We start from the raw sequence: 23,884 nt of genomic DNA on the forward strand, positions 1-23,884 counted from the left end.
CAGTGTTTTTTAAATAGTTTTTAGTGATATATTATACTTCATAATAGTGGTAAATTTTGGACAATATTTCTTAATTTTCTTTGTGAAAATATCAGAAATTTGGCAAAAATCTTAAATATTTCACAATTTTCAAACTTTTAATTTTTATACCCTTAAACCAGAGAGTTCTGTCACACAAAATAGTTAATAAATAACATTTTCCACATGTTACTTTACATCAGCACAATTTTTGATACATAATTTTTTTGTTCGGAGGTTAAAAGGGTTCAAAGTTTATCAGCAATTTCTCATTTTTCCTACAAAATTTGGAAAATCATTTTTTTAAGGGACCGCATTACAGTTGAAGTGAATTTGAGAGGCCTAGGTGATAGAAAATACCCAAAAGTGACATCATTCTGAAAACTGAACCCCTCAAAGTGATCAAAACCACATTAAAGAAGTTTAATAACCATTCAGGTACTTCACAGGATGTAAAGCCATGTGGAAGGGAAAAAAAAATGAAATTTTACTTTTTCCCAACAAAAATGTTACTTTAGCCCCAAATTATGCATTTTCACAAGAAATTTCCCTGTGTAAACATGTAAAGTTTTTGACTAAAACAAAATGTTTGGGGTAAAAATGTAATTATTTTTCTTCACAACCCAATGATATAAAATTCTGTGTCACACCTGTGATGTCAGTGATACACTACACCCCTTGACGAATTCTCTGAGAGGTGTAGCTTGTAAGATTCTGGTTCCACAGGGGCTCTACCAGTGTGACATAGGGCACCTACTGTACAAGCAATACCCTCAAAATTTGCACGACAACATAGTGCTCCTTCCTTTCTGAGCTTTGCACTGTCCCTCAAAAGTAGATTTCAACCACATCTGGGGTATTGGCAAGCCTAGGAGAAATTGCATAATTAATTATATTGTTTGTTTTCTCCCATTACCCCTTTTGAAAATTACAAATTTAGGGCCAAAACAACATTTTAGTGTAAAGAAAAAATGGTCATTTTAATTTACTCGACCCAATGATATGCAATCCTGTTAATCGCCTGAGGGTTAAAAATGTTCACTAATGCCCTAAATGAATTCCACGAGAGGTGTCGTTTCCAAAATGGGGTCACTTTTGGGGGTTTCTACTGTTTTTGTATGTCAGAGGCTCTTTAAATATGACATAATGTCAGCAATTTATTCTAGCCAAAATGGCTCTCCTTCCTTTCTGAATTCTGCCGTGCACCCAAATAATTGTTTTCCACCATTGTGTTATCTTGCACCGAGTTGTCATGCTGGGTGTTATTTCTGTGCTTTCTTCCACCACACCTTTAACATTTTTTGTTGACTTTGAGGTATTAGTCCGTTTAGTTCATTCATGTGAATGAAAACCATTAAAAGGGCTATCTGGCTTATTTGCCTATTTTTTTTATTTCACTATTGGGCTACATAGGGGCATGTAGGTAGATAGCAGCTATCAGCCCCTTTCCCCAGGCTCAGAGGGGTCATGTCACCGCTCCTGGTGGGATTTTGCTGCTTCCTGTGATGTCAAGTAGACAGGGGTAGAAGCTTATGCCCCGCCTTTGTTGATGGGCATCACAGCCGATGTCATGTTGGCACCCTACTGCTTAGTGGGGCAGGTACAGGGCATAGGAGTACCGCCCCCTACCCCCGCACCCTCCCACACATTCTGTAGTGCAGTAATCAATAGACAGCCCGTGGGCCACATGCGGCCCCTTATGCTTCTGATAATGGGAGTAGCTGTATAAAGATCTCATAGCACAGCAACTGGAAATCAGTCATTTGATATAAAGCTCTGTCAGCAGCAGCCCCTTGCGCACCGACAGCGTTCATAAAGGGGGATGGGGGCTGCAAGAAGCAGGAAACAGGACACCGAGGGAATGGAGGACAGGTGGGAAGAATTTTCTGTGGAGCTCAGTTGTGTATAAGCCGAGGGGGTCATTTTCAACATAAAAAAGGGCTTTTCGTATGTGTGTGTGTGTATGTATATGTGTAAATATATATATATATATATATATATATATATATATATATGTATACATATATATATATATATATATATATATATATACACACATATATACAGTGCCTACAAGTAGTATTCAACCCCCTGCAGATTTAGCAAGTTTACACATTCAGAATTAACTTGGCATTGTGACATTTGGACTGTAGATCAGCCTGGAAGTGTGAAATGCACTGCAGCAAAAAAGAATGTTATTTCTTTTTTTATTTTTTTTTTAAATTGTGAAAAGTTGATTCAGAGGGTCATTTATTATTCAACCCCTCAAACCACAAGAATTCTGCTTGGTTCCCCTAAAGTATTAAGAAGTATTTCAGGCACAAAGAACAATGGGCTTCACATGTTTGGATTAATTATCTCTTTTTCCAGCCTTTTCTGACTAATTAAGACCCTCCCCAAACTTGTGAACAGCACTCATAATTGGTCAACATGGGAAAGACAAAGGAGTATTCCAAGGCCATCAGAGACAACATCGTGGAGGGTCACAAGGCTGGCAATGGGTACAAAACCCTTTCCAAGGAGTTGGGCCTACCTGTCTCCACTGTTGGGAGCATCATCCGGAAGTGGAAGGCTTATGGAACTACTGTTAGGCTTCCACGGCCTGGACAGCCTTTGAAAGTTTCCACCCGTGCCGAGGCCAGGCTTGTCCGAAGAGTCAAGGCTAACCCAAGGACAACAAGGAAGGAGTTCCGGGAAGATCTCATGGCAGTGGGGACATTGGTTTCAGTCAATACCATAAGTAACGTACTCCACCGCAATGGTCTCCGTTCCAGACGAGACCGTAAGGTACCTTTACTTTGAAAGCGTCATGTCAAGGCTCGTCTACAGTTTGCTCATGATCACTTGGAGGACTCTGAGACAGACTGGTTCAAGGTTCTCTGGTCCGATGAGACCAAGATCGAGATCTTTGGTGCCAACCACACACGTGACGTTTGGAGACTGGATGGCACTGCATACGACCCCAAGAATACCATCCCTACAGTCAAGCATGGTGGTGGCAGCATCATGCTGTGGGGCTGTTTCTCAGCCAAGGGGCCTGGCCATCTGGTCTGCATCCATGGGAAGATGGATAGCACGGCCTACCTGGAGATTTTGGCCAAGAACCTCCGCTCCTCCATCAAGGATCTTAAGATGGGTCGTCATTTCATCTTCCAACAAGACAATGACCCAAAGCACACAGCCAAGAAAACCAAGGCCTGGTTCAAGAGGGAAAAAATCAAGGTGTTGCAGTGTCCTAGTCAGTTTCCTGACCTTAACCCAATTGAAAATTTGTCGAAGGAGCTCAAGATTAAAGTCCACATGAGACACCCAAAGAACCTAGATAACTTGGAGTAGATCTGCATGGAGGAGTGGGCCAAGATAACTCCAGAGACCTGTGCCGGCCTGATCAGGTCTTATAAAAGACGATTATTAGCTGTAATTGCAAAAAAGGGTTATTCCACAAAATATTAAACCTATGGGTTGAATAATAATTGACCCACACTTTTATGTTGAAAATTTATTAAAATTTAACTGAGCAACATAACTTGTTGGTTTGTAAGATTTATGCATCTGTTAATAAATCCTGCTCTTGTTTGAAGTTTGCAGGTGTCACAAACCACCGGGGGGGTCACTCCGAAATCCCCCGCGCTGGCTACCAGTACGTCACAATCGGGGGGTAACAAGTGGGGGTCACCCCTCCTTTATACCTCCCGACCGACAGACAGAGCACGTGACGCGCTCTCTAGCGCCCCTCTTATAGTCAGGCCAATTATGGAATTGCCCGACCATAAGCAAGGAGGCCGCTATACTACTTATGCCGATTATTGAAGGGTCCCCGGTGAGAGTAGGGTATATATTCCCCCGACCTCCGCGGGCGGAATATATAAAATCTCCCCGAATCTCACTGGCCTCCCCACAATAATCCTTGGCACAAACTCGCTGCCACCAACCGCTTCACGGTAACTATTAGCCGAACACACAGACGTGGGATTCAAGATCGAGATAACAGAACAGCCCAAGATTAATTATATAATTTAATCAGCCTAAAGCACACTAGAAACTACAATATATACAATAGGGAATCTACAGAATATACATATGTCAGAGTACAGTTACAATCAAAGCATGGGTTACAAACAGGCATACACAGTTCCAGCAGTTACCTTGTTGCGTCTGGCCACAGGGGGGCGCTGTACCCAGGTTTCTAGGATCCTTCCCACAGATGTTTCCTACACGTGCCCCCAGCGAGAAGAACCCTGGAAAATGGCCGAAGTAGGGTTATCAACCTGGGCAGATCCAGGTCCCCTCCTACCTTAGTGACCTCACAGGGAAGCACTGCCACTCCCCCTGCATGGATCAGAATTATCCAGCAAAGGGGATATTGGCCATAACTTTGCCTGGGAGCGTCGTAGGCAGACGCCAATGCTCTCATTGTGACAGTTATGAATTTAGCTACAGAACGAGGGGACTCATGACCTGTCTGCCAGTTCCCCATTGGCTGATATCACGCCTGGGGCATTCCCCAATGTCCTGCTCCCATAAAAAGGGTGTGCCGGCATCGTCCGCATGCGGAGACACCATTTTTATGGTTGCCATATTTATCGGAAATATGGCTTGCGAGATATGAACCATTTTTTACTGGAGTCGTTCTGTCTGGCTATTTCCATAGCCTTGCTAATGAGATACAGCTCTTGTTACAGGGTGACGGCAGGGAGTCATCCTGTGTCCATTGTTCCCACACCACCTCATTTCCATATCACAGGACATGGCCATGGAGGTGTAAGTGGAACACTGAGAACAAGAAGGGAGGGGGCACTGCCAGGGAGTGATGAGGGACTATGACTGGAGTCATAATTCATCTTCATATCCCGGGATTTGCCTCACACCTCCCCCCTTTTGAGGGCGCTAGGGGGCAGCACACTCCGGTGTTCCCCCGTGCGCCCGTCCGCGACCTCTCCTTGTCGGGACAGCCCGTCTGCGTTACCGTGGTCACGGCCCCTTTTGTGGCGAATGGTGAAGTTGTATTGCTGGAGCGCAAGGCTCCATCGCAACAATCGCCCATTCGTCCCAGAGACGGTGTGCAACCAGCTGAGGGGATTGTGGTCCGTCTCCACGATGAAGTGGCGCCCGTATAGATAGGGTTGCAGACGCTGCAGGGCCCACACTATGGCCAGGCACTCCTTCTCCATCGTGGAATAGGCAACTTCCCTTGGTAACAGCTTCCTGCTCAGGTACAAGACTGGTTGCTCTTGGCTCGCAGAGTCCACCTGGCTGAGCACCGCACTGAGGCCGAAGTCACTGGCGTCGGTCTGTACTACAAACGGCCGCGTGAAGTCGGCTGCCTGTAGCACGGGCGGGCTGGACAGGGCGTCCTTTAGGGCCCGGAAGGCTGTCTCGCAGTCCATTGTCCAATCGACTGCAGAGGGCAGCTTCTTCTTGGTGAGGTCCGTCAAGGGCTTTGCCAGGCTACTATAGCATGGAACAAACCTCCTATAGTACCCAGCGGTCCCCAAGAAGGACATCACCTGCTTCTTGGTCCTGGGGGTGGGCCAGGATGCGATGGCTTCCACTTTCTCAGGCTCGGGCTTCAGTGTTCTCCCACCTACCCGGTGACCGAGGTACTGGACCTCGCTCATGGCCAGCTGACACTTTCCCGGCTTGATGGTCAAACCTGCCCGGTGGATCCGCCTGAGCACCTGTGCTAGATGCTCTAGGTGGTCCTCCCAGGTGGGACTGAAGACGGCAATGTCATCCAGGTACGCGGCCGCGTACCCTTCAAGTCCCTTGAGCAGGGTGTTGACCATCCGCTGGAAAGTGGCAGGGGCATTCCTCATCCCGAATGGCATCACCGTGGACTCGTACAGTCCAAATGGGGTAATAAAGGCAGAGCGTTCCCTGGCCTTGCGAGTCAGGGGGATCTGCCAATATCCCCGGCTCAGATCCATGATGGTCAGGTACTGAGCCCCGGCCAACTGATCGAGCAGGTCATCGATGCGTGGCATCGGGTACGCATCGGCGACCGTGACCGCATTGAGCCCCCTGTAGTCCACGCAGAACCGAGTGGTTCGGTCCTTCTTAGGGACGAGGACTACAGGCGAGGCCCAAGCGCTGTTGGATGCCTGGATCACCCCCAGCTTCAGCATCTCGTCAATCTCCTGGCGCATGTGTTGCTGCACCTCCAGGGAGACCCGATATGCTGAACGCCGGATCGGGGGATGATCCCCAGTGTCCACGTGATGGACAGCCAAGTCAGTCCTTCCGGGCTGGTTGGTAAACAACCCCCGGAAGGGGTGTAGGGTGGCCCACAGCTGGGACCGTTGGTCCTCCAAGAGCTGGTGGCCAACCTCCACATCCTCAATGGATCCGCCTGCCCTAACCTGGGCTAGCATATCCAAGAGGGTTTCCGCTTCTCCCTCCTCGGGCAGGTTGCACACGGGGAGCGCACATGCCTCCCGCTCATGATGTGCCTTCATCATGTTCACATGGAAGGGCTTCCGCCTTCCACGGGCAGGGTCCAGGGTGACCAGGTACGTTACAGGGTTGAGCTGCTGGTACACGAGGTATGGGCCTTCCCAGGCTGCCTGAAGCTTGTCCTGTGGTACGGGGACCAGTACCCACACCTTTTGACCCACTTGGTAGGTCCTCTCACAAGCGTTCTGGTCGTACCAACGCTTCTGATCGGCCTGGGCTTGAGCCATATTGTCGTGTACCAGTTGCGTCAAGGCCTGCATTTTGTCCCGGAAGCGCATGACATACTCGATAACCGACACTCCAGGGGTGGCCAAATCCCCTTCCCAAGCCTCTTTCACCAGAGCCAGGGGGCCCCGCACACGTCGCCCGTACAGGAGCTCAAACGGTGAGAATCCTGTTGAGGCCTGTGGAACCTCCCGGTAAGCAAATAACAGGTGTGGGAGATACCGCTCCCAGTCACGCCCATGGGAGTCGACCAACATCTTAAGCATCTGCTTTAAGGTGCCATTGAACCGCTCGCACAGGCCATTAGTCTGTGGATGGTACGGGCTGGCCACCAGATGTCGCACCTGGACTTGCTTACAGAGGGCCTCCATCAGCTGGGACATGAATTGGGTCCCCCGGTCAGTGAGCATTTCCTGGGGAAAACCCACTCGGGAGAAAATCTCCAGCAATGCGGTGGCCACCTTGTCAGCCCGAATGGACGACAAGGCCACTGCTTCTGGGTACCGGGTGGCATAGTCCACTACCGTCAGTAGGAAGCGTTTCCCGGAGCTGCTGGGGATGGCCAGCGGGCCGACCAGATCCACAGCCACCCTCCTGAAAGGCTCATCGATGATTGGCAGAGATACTAGTGGGGCTTTGGGGCGTGGCCCCGCCTTCCCCACTCTCTGACAGGTTTCACACGAACGGCAGTAGGCAGCCACATCGGCCCCCATTTTTGGCCAGTAGAAATGCTGGTTTAACCTGGCCTTGGTCTTAGCGATCCCTAGGTGTCCGGCCATCGGAATCTCATGTGCGATCCGCAACAACTCCGTCCGGAACGGATAGGGTACCACCAACTGTCGGTCCCTGGGCCACGCCTCCGGTGAACCCTGCTGGACCGTGGCCCGGTACAGCCGTCCTTGGTCCCAGACCACTCGCTCCGGGTCCGAGTCCGAGGGAGGCTGTGCCGCCTGCTCCTTAAGAGCTTTCAGGCTGTCGTCAGCTTCTAACGCTGCCTGAAACCCCTGACTAGATGTGGCCAGAATCGACGAGACTGTCACATCTTCAGTCAGTACCCCGGGACCTGTGTCCTGGCCTCCACCTGACTCGGCTGCCACTTGGTCAGAAGGGGAAGAGCTATCGGACCTCCGGGAGGCCCCTTGGCTTCCAGCACTCCCACTGCGGGTGACAGCGGCCACAGCCGCTGCGACCGTGGGTCGTGCCTGCTCCTCCTCCGTTCCTGACCAAGTCGCCGGTTCAGGCAGACCTACCTGGCTTCCTGACACCCCGGTTGTGGGGGAACCATGCACCGAGATCTTACCTGGGAGCACTTCCGCTCCTGGACCGGCCCCAATCTCACCTGCCTGTTCCCCTCCTGCAGCAACAGAACCCCGCTGTGAAATCTCTGGGGACCCCACATTTGCTGTGGTAGCCCCCACCCCACACACTGGTCCTCCCCCTGCAGCACCCTGCTCTCTGCTTATCCCTGCAGAGGGCAACAGATCCCAGCTCACAGGCTGGTTACTTGTAGAGGCATTGTCACACCTTTCTCTGACCCCCTCCCCTGTCACAGCTGCAGCTGAGTGTGTGTCTATGGTGTCTATGCAAGCAGAAATATCAGAGTTCACTCCCTCCTCCCTTACATCATTCATAGATAACACATTAACATTGTCCGGAGGCATGTCAGTACGGGCTGAAGGTTCAGCCCTTGGTTGGGGCCCAAACTGGGAGGTTATCTGCCCCAAATCTGTCCCAAGTAGCACGTTTGCAGGGATCCGATCAGTTACCCCCACCTCCCTCACCCCCCGCCCTGCGCCCCAGTCCACATAAATGTCAGCAACAGGCAGCGCCGGGTCAGTGCCTCCAATCCCGGAGACAGCGAGGGTTTTTCCAGGGATCAAGTCTTGGGGGGACACCATCTCAGGCCGCACCAGAGTCACCTCCGAGGCGCTGTCTCGCAGTCCTATGGTCACAGACCGGCCGACGGTGACAGGTTGGAAGCTGTCCAGGGACCTACCACCACCCCCACCCACACAATACACCTTGGGCGGCCCTTGGGACGGGGACGGAGCCGGGGCCTTGGGACGCTGAGGGCACATGGCCTTGAAGTGTCCAGGTAGGTTGCACTGGTGGCACCGTCTTGGTTCCGCCACGGGCCTGGAGAGGGGAGTTGAGGGGGACACCCCCTGCAGTCTAGGGGCAGGTGGGGCAGTCGCAGAATTCATCTTACCCCCTCTCCAGGTGCTGCTGGTGGCCGCTCTCCTGGCCTCAGGGGCCCGGTTGTTGGTGTAGTCATCGGCAAGGGCAGCTGTAGCCGTGGACCCCTTTGGCTTCTGGTCTCGGATGAACTGGCGGAGATCCTCAGGGCAGTTCCACAAGAGTTGCTCCGTGATGAACAAGTCCAGGATCTCCGGTCCGGTGGAAAGCTGCAGGCCTTGGGTCCAGTGGTCGGCAGCTCGGGCAAGTGCCCGCCGGTGGTCAGCCCAGGAGTCCTTTGGTCCCTTCTGTAGGCTCCGGAACTTCTTGCGGTAGGACTCTGGAGTGAGGTTGTACTGTTGGATCAGGGCCCGCTTGATGGTGTCGTAGCCCTGATCTGCCTCAGCAGGCAAGTCACCAAGGATATCCAGGGCCTTACCCCTTAAACGGGGGGTCAGGTATTTGGCCCACTGGTCCTTGTTCAGATGGTGCTGCAAGCAAGTCCGTTCAAAAGCAGTCAAGAAAGAGTCCAAGTCTCCATCCTTCTCCAGCACTGGGAAGTCCTCAACACGGACCTTTGGAAGTTTGGTGTCTTGAAGGTCACGTGTGGCTGATGAGGGCCGGAGCTGGGCTAGCTGCAGCTGGTAGTCACGCTCTGCCTGGCGCTCTTCACGCGCTGCCTGCCGCTCCGCAGCCTCAGCCTCACGCGCTGCTTGCCGCTCTGCCCTGCGCTCTGCCAGGAGTCCCTTGTAGCCCTCCTGGTCTCCAGCCTGGAGAAGGGCCATAGCCATTTGAAGAAGGCTATCCGAGCCTCCCAGGCTCGGTGGAATGGCACGTGGTGATCTGCGGCCCGCTGCGGAGCCTGGTGATTCACTGTCCCTTGCAGAGCGGAGGGCTGGCATCTGGCTCGTTGAGGACCCTTGGGTGAGCTGCTCCTCATCTTGTCCAGCAGTGCCAGGTTGCGCAATGTCCTCGGCAGAACGGTTTTCTGGCGTCGAGCTCCTGGAGGACTCGTGGGCAACCTCCTCATTGCTGTCCACAGCACCGTCCTCCCTCTCTTCGGCTCCTGCCTTAGCATTGGCCAGTTGCATAGCTCTGCTCCTGGTGCCATCAGCCATTCTTGCAGACTTTTGGTCACTGACACAGAACTGACACCTGATGCCTCCACACACCTTACAGTATCTGCACTCTGACACTCTAGTGTTGAGCTAGTCTGAAGACCCCAGCAGCCACAGCTGCTGCAGGCAGTCTTTAGTGTCTGGGAGTATGGGTCTCACACTCACACACACTATTATCTCGATCCCACCGCTATGCCACCAATATGTCACAAACCACCGGGGGGGTCACTCCGAAATCCCCGCGCTGGCTACCAGTACGTCACAATCGGGGGGTAACAAGTGGGGGTCACCCCTCCTTTATACCTCCCGACCGACAGACAGAGCACGTGACGCGCTCTCTAGCGCCCCTCTTATAGTCAGGCCAATTATGGAATTGCCCGACCATAAGCAAGGAGGCCGCTATACTACTTATGCCGATTATTGAAGGGTCCCCGGTGAGAGTAGGGTATATATTCCCCCGACCTCCGCGGGCGGAATATATAAAATCTCCCCGAATCTCACTGGCCTCCCCACAATAATCCTTGGCACAAACTCGCTGCCACCAACCGCTTCACGGTAACTATTAGCCGAACACACAGACGTGGGATTCAAGATCGAGATAACAGAACAGCCCAAGATTAATTATATAATTTAATCAGCCTAAAGCACACTAGAAACTACAATATATACAATAGGGAATCTACAGAATATACATATGTCAGAGTACAGTTACAATCAAAGCATGGGTTACAAACAGGCATACACAGTTCCAGCAGTTACCTTGTTGCGTCTGGCCACAGGGGGGCGCTGTACCCAGGTTTCTAGGATCCTTCCCACAGATGTTTCCTACACGTGCCCCCAGCGAGAAGAACCCTGGAAAATGGCCGAAGTAGGGTTATCAACCTGGGCAGATCCAGGTCCCCTCCTACCTTAGTGACCTCACAGGGAAGCACTGCCACTCCCCCTGCATGGATCAGAATTATCCAGCAAAGGGGATATTGGCCATAACTTTGCCTGGGAGCGTCGTAGGCAGACGCCAATGCTCTCATTGTGACAGTTATGAATTTAGCTACAGAACGAGGGGACTCATGACCTGTCTGCCAGTTCCCCATTGGCTGATATCACGCCTGGGGCATTCCCCAATGTCCTGCTCCCATAAAAAGGGTGTGCCGGCATCGTCCGCATGCGGAGACACCATTTTTATGGTTGCCATATTTATCGGAAATATGGCTTGCGAGATATGAACCATTTTTTACTGGAGTCGTTCTGTCTGGCTATTTCCATAGCCTTGCTAATGAGATACAGCTCTTGTTACAGGGTGACGGCAGGGAGTCATCCTGTGTCCATTGTTCCCACACCACCTCATTTCCATATCACAGGACATGGCCATGGAGGTGTAAGTGGAACACTGAGAACAAGAAGGGAGGGGGCACTGCCAGGGAGTGATGAGGGACTATGACTGGAGTCATAATTCATCTTCATATCCCGGGATTTGCCTCACAGCAGGCTCTAACTTATTTGCATCTTATCAAACCTGCTAAATCTGCAGGGGGTTGAATACTACTTGTAGGCACTGTATATATGTATATATATATATATATATATATATATATATATATATGTGTATATATATATACTATACACACATATCTGCTATAGATACACATTAGGTGCTATATATATTCTTCATTACACAGTATTCTTTTATCTATAAGGGGTGGGGAACATGTAACAACTCTCTATCTGTCACCATTGTGGATGTGATATGAGGTGATTGCGCTGTCACAGATGAGAGAAGCAGGATGTCTCATGTTATTTCCAAAGCTCAAATGATGAGAGGTCAGTGCTGGGGCAGAATACTGTCAGCCAATGAGTGTGCAGGCGGCGGTGCTGGAAAGTGAGGCCTGGCGATGACAACTCTGACTGTGAAGATTGGCAATCAAGCACAGGAAGATGTCAAGTTTGCTTGAGCAAAGTGATAATTTAAGAGGAACGAAAGTTGGAAACAAAAAAAGGAAGGGGTGTTTTGGATTACAATACAGTATGGATTTCAGAGTATTCACAACTGCATTCTCACTAATCCAATCATATGTACAATTTAATGAATAGTCTATCAAATCACGCTGAAAGTTGTGTTAATATGAATGATGTTTGTTTCCAATTTGGAAATTGATTTTTGAATCTTGGAAAACAATTCATTAACTTCAGATGCACCATGACATTCAATGAGGGATTTTTTAGTGAGATCTATCTCAGCTTGTATGTCTTTAAGATTAGGTTCTTCATATTTAACAATCATTATCATTAAATTGAGAGAGTAATCACTCAGGATTTAATTCCACTCCTCCCAAAAAGTTGCATTATTCATTTTGGTGGGAATTTTCATCAATCTCAAACAACGAGGGATTATATCCTTGTTAATATATTTTTGTAACATTGTAAAACCCCAACAAAGCTAGGTATCATTAGACATATGTTTTTCTAATCTACGCATGTTTTCCAATATAGACATACAAATGACAGAAGATTAATTTCTTTCACCCAATATGCATGCTGCTCTTTCTTCTCTAGTTTTTAAAATAGATTTTCTAATATAGTAATGGAACCTGGCTCAAGATATTTAAAAAAAAAACAAAAAACATGTGCTTGGCAAAGTCAAAATTGTGACAACAAAATGAAAAAAATAGAGGTTTGCCAACTCACTGCCTAAGTCCTCTGTCACACGTTCGTGCCTCCGGTACATGTATGGATAGTTTTCTCATGTACCGGAGACACGGGCACACGTTGACATATGTTTTCCTATAGTTTCGGGCACACGTAAGTATTTTTGCACGGAACGTGTGTCCTTTCCATACTTACGTGTGCCCGTGTGTTCCATACGCCGACATGTCCATTTTTCTCCGGCATCACGGGTGTCACACGGAACGCAAACGTGTCACACGTAACACACACGGACCACACGGATATGTTCCCTGTGACACGCGCCAGAGAAAAAACATGTGTCTTTTAAAAAAAAAAAACAAATCTTTACTCACCTTCTCCAGCCCTCCTGTCTCTGCCGCTGCTGTCACTTGCTGCCACTGCCGCTCATTATGCTCATTTAAAATTCACTTCACTGCGGCCGGAAGCAGCAGCAGTGGGGAGTCAGAAGGGCTGGAGACCAAAGTTCAACACCACGGACAGTGACGCTAGGGACAGGTGAGTAGAAAGTTCCTGTTCTCAGTGTGTTATCACGGATAACATATGGAGAACACATGTAGGCCATACACACAGCACACCAAGGACAATCCGCACCTCTGACACGTCCGTGAAAAACGTTCGTGTTTTTCAGGGACGTGTGACAGAGGCCTAAATGTTAAATGTTAGCTCTTAAAATATGGAGATACCAAAACTTCTTTTTGTAAAAGAAAGTGCTTTTAAGTATGTGATAGTAGCAAAACGTAAAAAAAAAATACAAATCTGGTATTGCTGTAATCTCACCAACTCAGAAAATAAAGCCGTCTAATCACTTATACCATGTAGTAAACAGCGTAAAAATAACTAAAAGCAATTCCTAACCTGCTGTTGATTTTTTTTTTTCAATCTTCCTACCAAAAATTGCAGTAAGGCTCGGCTCACATTTATCCTGTGCTCTATGCTGAGCGCTTACATCAGGTTATCATGTAAATCTCTGAAATATGTGATTCAGATGGAACCCCATGGGAAGATTTCCTATGAGTGAGAGAGAGTCACCTTGAACTCAGTCTTTCCTGTGATGCAGCAGTGTCAATCTTTTTAAGCATGAATAAAAGTTCGGTCGACCGCAGTTTTGTGCACTTCTGAAAAGGATACCGCTGAACAAAGGCCAGATAGAGTGGAGTAACTATGCTGTCTCGTCATAGTAGTGTGTGGATCCCTCAGGTTGTCATCAGAATCACATAAATTGGAGATTTAGATAAAAACCCCGCTGTAAGAGTTCAGCGTAGAGCGTGGGATAAATGTGATCCAATATTTTATTTAAAATCTGCTCAATAACAGCTCCAATTAATCTACAAAAAAGAAAAGAAGCCCCCACTTAAGTCCATCATCTGTAAATGGAAATATAGGGAGCTTCCATGTTACTGATAGCACAAAGACTCTGGAAAATTCTGTGGCTCCCCCACCAAAAAAAAAATAGAAACCCAGCAAAATCTGTGCTCCCAATTCCAAATTCCAAAAGATGATTTCAACCTTTTAGTAGCAACTGTGTTACACAATGCATCCTTGTTCATTTCACTGAACAAATTCCTTCTTATCGAGCAGTTAAAACAATTAACCTCTCGCAGTAGCACCGTAGCGCCTTTTACAAAGACTGTCCCATTAAGAATATCATTTAATAATATTCACTTACCTGTATTCAGTGCAACAACCAACCACACATTAGTTGTATTATACATGTGAAAAATGCACTGTGGTTCATCAAGTGCAAAACTGTTATTCGTCACTCTCCCTAAGATTGGCTTGGTTGTAACTTGAGGAATATAATATCGAACCTCTGAAAGAAGGTAAAAGAATTCATTAATAGTATTTAATTCATAATATTTATGTGCAGGGTCAGTTAGGCTCACTAAAGTACCAGGATACCTGTAGTGGGCAGGGATCTGGCATGTTAAATACCATAGCACGATCCATAACATTGAACAGTAGACAACTCTAAGCCGGTGCTATAGTCTAACCATTTTCTCAATTTTTATTTCATTACATGAGTCAATAGTACACATGAATAGAGGCAACTTTGTTTTATATATATATATATATATATATATATATATATATATATATATATATATATATATATATATACATATATACAGTACAGAGCAAACATTTGGACATACCTTTTCATTCAAAGAGTTTTCTTTATTTTCATGATTCTAAAAATTCACATCAGACATCAAAACTATGAATGAAAACATGTGGAATGAAATACTTAAAAAAGTGTGAAACAACTGAAAATATGTCTTATATTCTAGGTTTTTCAAAGTAGCCACCATTTGTTTTGATTACTGCTTTGCACACTCTTGGCATTCTCTTGATGAGCTTCAAGAGGTAGTCAACGGAAATGGTTTTCCAACAGTCTTGAAGGAGTTCCCAGAAATGCTTAGCACTTGTTGGCTCTTTTGCCTTCACTCTGTGGTCAAGCTCACCCCAAACCATCTCGATTGGGTTCAGGTCTGGTGACTGTGGAGGCCAGGTCATCTGGCGTAGCATCCCACCACTCTCCTTCTTAGTCAAATAGCCCTTACACAGCCTGGAGATGTGTTTGGGGTCATTGTCCTGTTGAAAAATAAATGATCCAACCAAACGCAAACCAGATGAAATAGCATGCTGCTGCAAGATGCTGTGGTAGCCATGCTGGTTTAGTATGCCTTCAATTTTGAATAATTCCCCAACAGTGTCACCAGCAAAGCACCCCCACACCCTCACACCACCTCCTCCATGCTTCACGGTGGGAACCAGGCATGTAGAGTTCATCCGTTCACCTTTTCTACAAAGACACGGTAGTTGGATCCAAAGATCTCAAATTTGGACTCATCAGACCAAAGCACAGATTTCCACTGGTCTAATGTCCATTCCTTGTGTTCTTTAGCCCAAACAAGTCTCTTCTGCTTGTTGCTTGTCCTTAGCAGTGGTTTCCTAGCAGCTATTTTACAATGAAGGCCTGTTGCACAAAGTCTCCTCTTAATAGTCATTCTAAAGATGAGAAGGTGTGTCCAAACTTTTGGTTTGTACAGTATATATATATATATATATATATATATATATATCTATATCAAATCTGCTTCCTTGTGTACCTGCACTGATCTTTCACTGCACAATACATGCGTAAAATTCTGTTTTCACATTAGTGAGATAGGAGATGACAGATGATGCTTATAATATTCTATGGAGAGGGAAGGGATAGAGGAGAGAGGAGATACAGGCAGAACCAAACATTCTGCTGCAAGTCCTCTTGAAATGAAAGTTCCCTGTGGTTTCAGGAGAACTTGCGGTAGGAAGTCTGTTACTGTGCCTGCCTTCAGCTCTCGCCCCTCCTCCCCTCTTCATAGATTCTTATGAATGGAAACTGGAATCTCCTATCTCAATAATACAAAAACCTATCTTCACAGTATATAGATTTTACAGCTTTTACTCTTAAATTAAAAGGGAAAGGTCAATCCAAAAGATGAAGGAAGCTGATTTCTCTGATAAGATATATTACAAAGTTGCTTTTTTTAATGTGTAAAATTGATATATGAACTAAAAATTAAAATTATGGTTACTCTTTAAGCTAAAACACACAAACCCAGTTAGTCTTTACCTCTGTTCTTCATAGCGATAGGGTAGACTCAAGATAACCAAGTTTCTATTTGTAAAATCATTATATATGATCTATAGATGTATCTAGATACGACTTCAGTTTAGTATTAAACAGTTCATATCAACTTATTTCTGCCTTTCACTTTACATTTGATAATATAAAATGTAGTTTGTAAGTATTACCACTCGTATTAAGAAAAAAAAAAAGATATTCTTTATTTTTTCCTTTTGTTTTACCTATTATGTTCCTTGTTATAGTTAGAGCAAATATATTTTATTCTACATGGTCTAAAGCAGAGGTCTCAAACACGCGACTCACGGGCTGCATGCGGCACCTGAGGCTGCTTGTTGTGGCCCGCAGACCCCCTGCCGATCGCAGCTCTATGCCCAGGGACGATGCCGGCAGGACTTTTACAGCAATTGAATCCATTTGCAGTGCCGCGCAGAAGAGCTGTCAGCGCTAAACCAATGGCTGCTGCCTGCCAATCAGATGCAAGGAGGTGACGTCATACAGCGATGTCACTTCTTTGCAACTGACTGGCGGGCAGCAGCCATTGGTATAGTGCTGACAGCTCCTCTGCATGGTACTGAAAATAGATTAAATTGTAGTAAAGTCCTGCTGGCGCCGACCCTCGGGCATAGAGCTGCAATCATCACAGGCCGCAACAAGCAGGTGAGGTACGTGCTCACAATCAGGACCCGCTGCATCCTGGACGCGGCGGGTCTTCACCTGGCCCATGATCAGGGTTCGGGGTGCTGTGTTCTCCCTAAGGAGGACGCTTGTGACTCTGCTGCATAAATTCACATGCTGCGGCCTCTGATATCCGCACCACAGGTCAGTTTTCACTACGGAACGCACAAGCACAGTGGGCATGCGATTTTTAGAAATCTCATCCACTGTGCCTTTATCACAGGGTTTTGGACGCAGCTGAAACATGCTGCATCCAAAACTCTGTAAACACTGATCGTGGGCACGCACCCTAATAAGAGGGAACAGAGGAAAGGTGAGATTTTTTTTGGGGGGTATTACTTGAGGATGGGCACAATACCACAAGGATGAGCACAATACTGCAGGGCACAATACTGCAGGACACAATACTGCAGGACACAAGGATGGGCACAATACTACTGGGCACAAGGAGGAGCACAATACGACTGGGCACAAGGATGAGCACAATACTACTTGGCAGAATAGTACTGGGCACAAGGATGAGCACTACTGCACTACTGAGCACTACTGAGAACAATACAACTGGGCACAAGGATGAGCACAATACTACAGTGCACAATACTACTGGGCAGAATACTACAAGGATGAGCACTATATGACTGGGCACAATACTACAAGGATGGGAACAATAGTACTGAGCACAATACTACAAGGCACAATACCACAAGGATGAGCACAATACTACAGGGCACAAGGATGAGCACAATACTAGAGAGCACAATACTAAAATGCACAAGGATTGGCACAATACTACAGGGCACAAGGATGAGCACAATACTACAGGGCACAAGGATGTGCACAATACCACAAGGATGAGCACAATAATACTGGGCACAATACTACAGGGCACAATACACAAGGATGAGCACAATACTACTGGGCACAAGGATGAGCACAATACTAAAGGGCACAAGGATGGGCACAATACTACAGGGCACAAGGATGAGCACAATACTACAGGGCAGAAGGATGGGCCCAATACTACAGGGCACAAGGATTGGCACAATACTACTGGGCACAATACTACAAGGATGGGCACAATACTACTGGGCACAAGGATGGGCACAGTACCACAAAGATGAGCACCTTACTACAGGGCACATGGATGGGGGACATTACTACAAGATGTTGGCTTATGATGCTGCTAATTGTAAAACAATATTACAAGAAGGTGATAAAATGTAAAAAAAAATTCAAAATAAAGCATGAAATATTTTTTTTCTTTAGAAATGCTTTCTTTATATATAAACTTAACAAAAAAATTCAAGTTGGTTATAATATACAAGCAAAAAAAGGTTAAAAAAAAGTGATCCAAAGGTGTATAGAAAAAAACATGGATTCATTAAAAATGTCACTTATCCTTCAAATAATGCGGCCCCTCTAATTTTTTTTTATATATGCGGCCCATATACTAAGCTGAGTTTGAGACCCCTGGTCTAAAGGAAAATTATTTTGACTTTTTATTATGTAGTCTAAATCTAGAGACATGCCAATTGATACATTTTAAAGAAAGAATTGTGAGAATTAAATATATTTTCTTGAAGTAACGTTTATTGAACCGAGATCTACATGTACTTTTGTCATGTATGCAATATATATAGCAATTGGGTTGTGAGAATATATTTATTGTGCGCCTACAGAATCTTTTCTTGTGAGCCCTAATGTTAAAAATTACAAAAAGTCTGAATAAATCCTATCGTGTTTGCATTTCTGTTTATTTCTGAAGACCTCTTACATATGATACAATGTAAACATAACAACTAAATACTAACTGATAATCATAACTAAGAAAATGTTACATTTCTTCTGATTGTCAGAATACTGAGACATTCAAAAAACTTAAGTGACAGCAGTAGACCTCGCTTTTGGGAATATTTAATAATTGCCCCCAATGCCTTTCCTCTATGTAAAAGGTGCTGTACACTCTTGAGAAAATCAGATCGAGGAATGCTAAAATAGTAAAGATGAGAAAAGATAAACTGCTTTACCTGCTAATGTTGCTGTGGCCCCCAGCAGCAGAAGCCCCAGTCTTAAGAGCAGATCCATGATTGACTAGTGTATTACAATTTTAATGCAATGGTGTACGTAAAGTAGACGTAGTACTTGTTTGTCTCTCTCCAGACGATTCTGAACTTTTACGAATATTTCTATGATGGGTTGGTGTCTCCCCTGAGGATATAATGGTCCCTCGCATATAATGGTTCATGCATTCCTGACATAATGAAGAGAAGAATAGAGGACATACACGTCAGACTTGTTTTAGAGTACAAATAATAACAGGTAATAAAAGGTTATTTAGTGAATAATATAATTTTTAAGGGATCTTCTCATTTTCAAATAAGAAAATTAAGAGCACTAAAGTTCATGATTTACTGCTAATGAATGTCCTGATGGAGCATTCATGATATATTATGTGATAACATTAGTGCAGTGACCCAGATTCCCAAGCTTGTACAGAGTAAATATAATACTAGGTGTGGTAAGAATGTGGGTTTTTCATGTTTTGCGTAAGGTCTTGAGGTATTTTTAGCTAGACAAACCCTAACTGCAGGTAAAATAGTGCATGAAACAGACAATATCTGGCAATGGTATGGGCATGAAATGTCCGTCTACATATCGCATATTGTATTGATACACGTCCCTACTTATCAGTAAAAATGTTTTCTGATACAAATATACAGTATGTATGGCTTGAACACACACATACGCACGTACATTTATTTAACAACATTTTTTCTTCCGTTATGACTTTTCTGTACCTATATGTCAGACAAAATGCTTTTTAATAATTGTTAGTGAGTAAATTTCATCTACCACCCCAATTCCAAAAAAGGTTGGGATGCTGTGGAAAATGTAAAGAAAACAAGAATGCAATGATATGGAAATCTCTTATAGACATATTTTATTTACAACAGAACAGAGAACAGATCAGAAATTGAAAATATTCATTTTTCTATTTAAATTGAAAATATAAAGAATTCATTTAGAAATTGATGGCAGCGATACATTTTAAAAAAGTTGAGTCTGAGCCATATCTACCATTGTGTAGCGTCCGCTTTTCTTTTTACAACTATCTGTAAATGTCTAGGAAAGGAAGAGACCAATTGCTGGAGTTTTGGGAGAACAATGCTGTCCTTTTCTTATCTAATGTAGGATTCTAACTGCTCAATAGTCTTGGGTCTTTTATGTTAAGTTTTTCATTTCTTTTTCATAATGCACCAAATATTTTCCATTGGTGAACTGTCTCGACTGCAGACCTGATCTCTTTTTCTGTGGAGCCATACTGTTATGATGGATGCAGTATTTGGTTTAATATTGTCGTGCTGGAATATGCAAGGCCTTCTCTGAAATAGACATTGTCTGGATGGGAGCACATGATGTTCTAAAACCGCTATATGATGCTCAGCATTGACACTGCCTTTCAAGATGTGTAACCTGCCCATGTTATAGGCATTAATACATCCTCATACCATCAGAGATGCAGCTATGTGAACTGTGTGCTGAGAACAAGCTGGATGGTCTCACTCCTCTTGAGTCCGTAGGACACGGCGTCCATGGTTTCCATAAAGAATGTAAGATTTTGATTCATTTGTGACCAAAGCACAGTTTTCCATTTTGCTTCATGCCATTTTATATGAGCTTTTGCTTACATAAAATGGCAGTGTTTCTGAATTGTGGATTCTTTTTTCCATGGTACTAATTGAAATTGCATTTGTGGATTATACAGTACAGCAAACTTTGTTCACAGACAATGATTTTTGGAAGAGACATCACAGTGATTTGCATGACCAGTTCATGTCTGTTTTTAACGCATTGCCACCTGAGGGCCTGTAGATCATGAGCGTTCTGTATTGATCATCTCCTTTGTCACTTGTGCACATGGATTTCTCCAGAATCTCTGAATATTTTGATATTATGCACTGTAGATGATGAGATATTTAAAGCATTTCAAATTTACTTTGAGTAACATTTTTCTGAAATTGTTCCACAATTTTTCGATGCAGTTGATCATAGAATGGTGAACCTCTGACCATCTTTCCTGCTGAGAGATGGTCATATTTGTTACACAGTCATGCTAGTTGAAAATTGACCCTCCAACTCTTTTTCATTAGTATCATTTATTTTTCCAGCGACAATCCCAGAACTTTACCCAACTCTTCCTGATTGGTGCATTGGCAATCGGGTTATAAGGGGTTAATAACAGCCCACAGCTGCCACTAAGCCCAAGTTTAGTAATAGGAGATGTTTATGAGACCCCCCCATTATTAACCCCTTCACGACCGCGGGCAGTAAAATTACGTCCTATTTTAACGTGACTTAACGACCAGGGACGTAATTTTACTGCCTAAACTTCATTTGATTGCCGTGGCCATAGCAACGGCTTTCAAATGATGTTCCCTGCTGATTCTTACAGCAGGGGACCTTTGCTTCACCCCAGGGGGGGTGGCATCGCCACCCCCCATCGACGATCGATGTGATTGGCTGTTCAAATCTGAACCGCCAACCACATCTTTCGCACTGATTTCGGTAAAAATAATGCCGGAAATAGTGCGATACTGTGAGATCCAGCTATGAGATGCCATAGCAGGTACAGCAGATCATAGGTGGATCTCAAACATGCCGCCCCCAGCCCCTGCAGCACTGATTGGAGCGATCGTGCTATGACGCGCAATCGCTCCAATCAGTGTGCAGTGGGCCGCCCTCCCCAGGCCTGTGCTGGTCTGGGGACCCTCCCCCAACATGTCTGCAGCGTGCAGCACTGGCTGGTACTAGTGGTACCACGCCACCGCTGCTGCTGCCGCTGCTGTCACGGAGCAGGAGCCGGAGCAGGAGCGGTCAGTATTGTGCTCACCTTGCAGCCCCTGCGCGCTTCTGTAATTGCTCCTGCACGCTCCCGTAATGGCCCCTGCCCATGCCCCCCTGTGATCTGCCCCCCGACATCCCGATCTTCCCCCCCGACATCCCGATGTGCCCCTCCGACATTCCGATCTGCCCCCCGACATCCCGATCTGCCCCCCGCCATCCCAATCTGCCCCCCGACATCCCAATCTGCCGGCCTCCCCCGTGATCTCTATTCTGCAGCTCCTCCGGTATCTCCCTCCTCCTCTGCTCTCCCCCTCTGCTGTCCCCCTCCCCCTCTGCTGTCCCCCCGACGTCCTCTTACCTGTCTTCACTGGCCGATCACATCTGCATCCATCGCTGGGTCCTTCTTCCTGGGTCTTCTGCTGAGCTGTCCAACTTCCTGCCTGCTGGCTGCTGCTGTAAAGCTGTTCCTCCTGCTAATCCTCATTTTTTTTTCCTCTATCCCCTGTCCATTTTTACACCTCATGCGTCCATGTGTCCCGCCGAGCGCTGATCAGGGATGCAGATAACGTATCTGCATCCGTGGTCAGTTTTCGGCGGGACTTTTTTTCCCGTATCCCCGACGCTTTTTGTATCGCATCAGTCCGTGCGTCCCGCCGAGCGCTGATCAGGGATGTACATAACGGATCGGCATCCCTGCTCAATTTTTGGCGTGACAAAAAGCATCGGGGATACGGAAAAAGTCACGCCAAAAATTGAGCAGGGATGCCGATACCTTATGTGCATCCCTGATCAGCGCTCGGCAGGATGCACGGACGGATGCGATACAAAAAGCGTCGGGGATACGGAAAAAAAAGGCACCCCAAAAATTGAGCAGGGATGCCGATCCGTTATGTGCATCCCTGATCAGCGCTCGACGGGATGCACGGACGGATGCGATACAAAAAACGTCGGGAATACGGAAAAAAAAGTCACGCCAAAAATTGAGCAGGGATTCCGATCCCTTATGTGCATCCCTGATCAGCGCTCGGCGGGACGCACGGACGGATGCGATACAAAAAGCGTCGGGGATACGGAATAAAAAGTCACGCCAAAAATTGAGCAGGGATGCCGATCCGTTATGTGCATCTCTGATCAGCGCTCGGCGGGACGCACGGACGGATGCAATACAAAAAGCGTCGGGGATACGGAAAAAAAAGTATCGCATCTGTCCGTGCATCCCGCTAAGCGCGGATCAGCATCCCTGCTCAATTTTTGGCGTGACTTTTTTTTTTCCGTATCCCCAGCGCTTTTTGTATCTCATCCGACTGTGCCTCCTGCAGCGGCCGATCAGTGCACTGCGTCTGTGCGTTTGAAAAGTCAAATGGCGTTCATGTCTTCTGAGCCCCGCCATGCGCCCAAACAATTGATTTCCACCACATATGAGGTATCTGCGTTCTCGGGAAAAATTGCACAAAAAGTTTTATGGTGCATTTTTTCCTGATACCGTTGTAAAAAGAAAAAAAAAAAAGCTACCTTGTTGCTGCAAAAATTAAAATTTTTTTTAAAAAAAAATAAAATAATTTTCACGGTTTAACGTTATCAACTTTCAGTGGAGCCCCTGGGGGTACAAGGGGCTCACTAAACATCTAGATAAATTCCTTAAGGGGTCTAGTTCCAAAATGGGGTAATTTGTGGGGGAGCTCCACTGTTTAGGCACCATAGGGGGGGTCTAAAAACGTGACATGGCGTCCGCTAATGATTCCAACCAATTTTGCTGTCAAATGGTGCCCTTCTCTTCTGAGCCACGCCATGCGCCCAACAATTACTTTCCACCACATGTGAGGTATCTGCGTACTCAGGAGAAATTGCACAATACGTTTTATGGTGCATTTTTTCCTGATACCCTTGTGAAAAAAAAGCTACCTAGTTGAAGCAACAATTTTGTGGTAAAAAAAATTTTTTTTCTTTTCACGGCTCAATGTTATAAACTTCTGTGAAGCCCCCAGGTGTTCAAAGTGCTCACCAAACATCTAGAAAAATTATTTGAGAGCTCTAATTTCCAAAATGGGGTCACTTGTGGGGG

At 46.2% G+C, this 23,884-nt stretch overlaps 1 protein-coding gene across 1 annotated transcript in view; it reads right to left on the reverse strand.

Annotated features, from left to right (window-relative positions):
* The window catches only part of LOC142290249 (uroplakin-3b-like), a 52,419-nt gene extending 33,357 nt beyond the window's left edge, over window positions 1–19,062 (reverse strand). The window contains exons 1-2 of the mRNA XM_075334198.1: window positions 19,005–19,062; window positions 14,338–14,481 (exon numbers count right to left, since the gene is read on the reverse strand). Of these exons, the coding sequence (XP_075190313.1) occupies window positions 14,338–14,481; window positions 19,005–19,062 (202 nt within the window). The remainder of the gene's footprint in view (window positions 1–14,337; window positions 14,482–19,004) is intronic.
* Window positions 19,063–23,884: the final 4,822 nt, after the last annotated feature.

The sequence above is a fragment of the Anomaloglossus baeobatrachus genome, chromosome 2 (genome assembly GCF_048569485.1).
Source record: "Anomaloglossus baeobatrachus isolate aAnoBae1 chromosome 2, aAnoBae1.hap1, whole genome shotgun sequence".
Lineage (NCBI taxonomy): Eukaryota > Metazoa > Chordata > Amphibia > Anura > Aromobatidae > Anomaloglossus > Anomaloglossus baeobatrachus.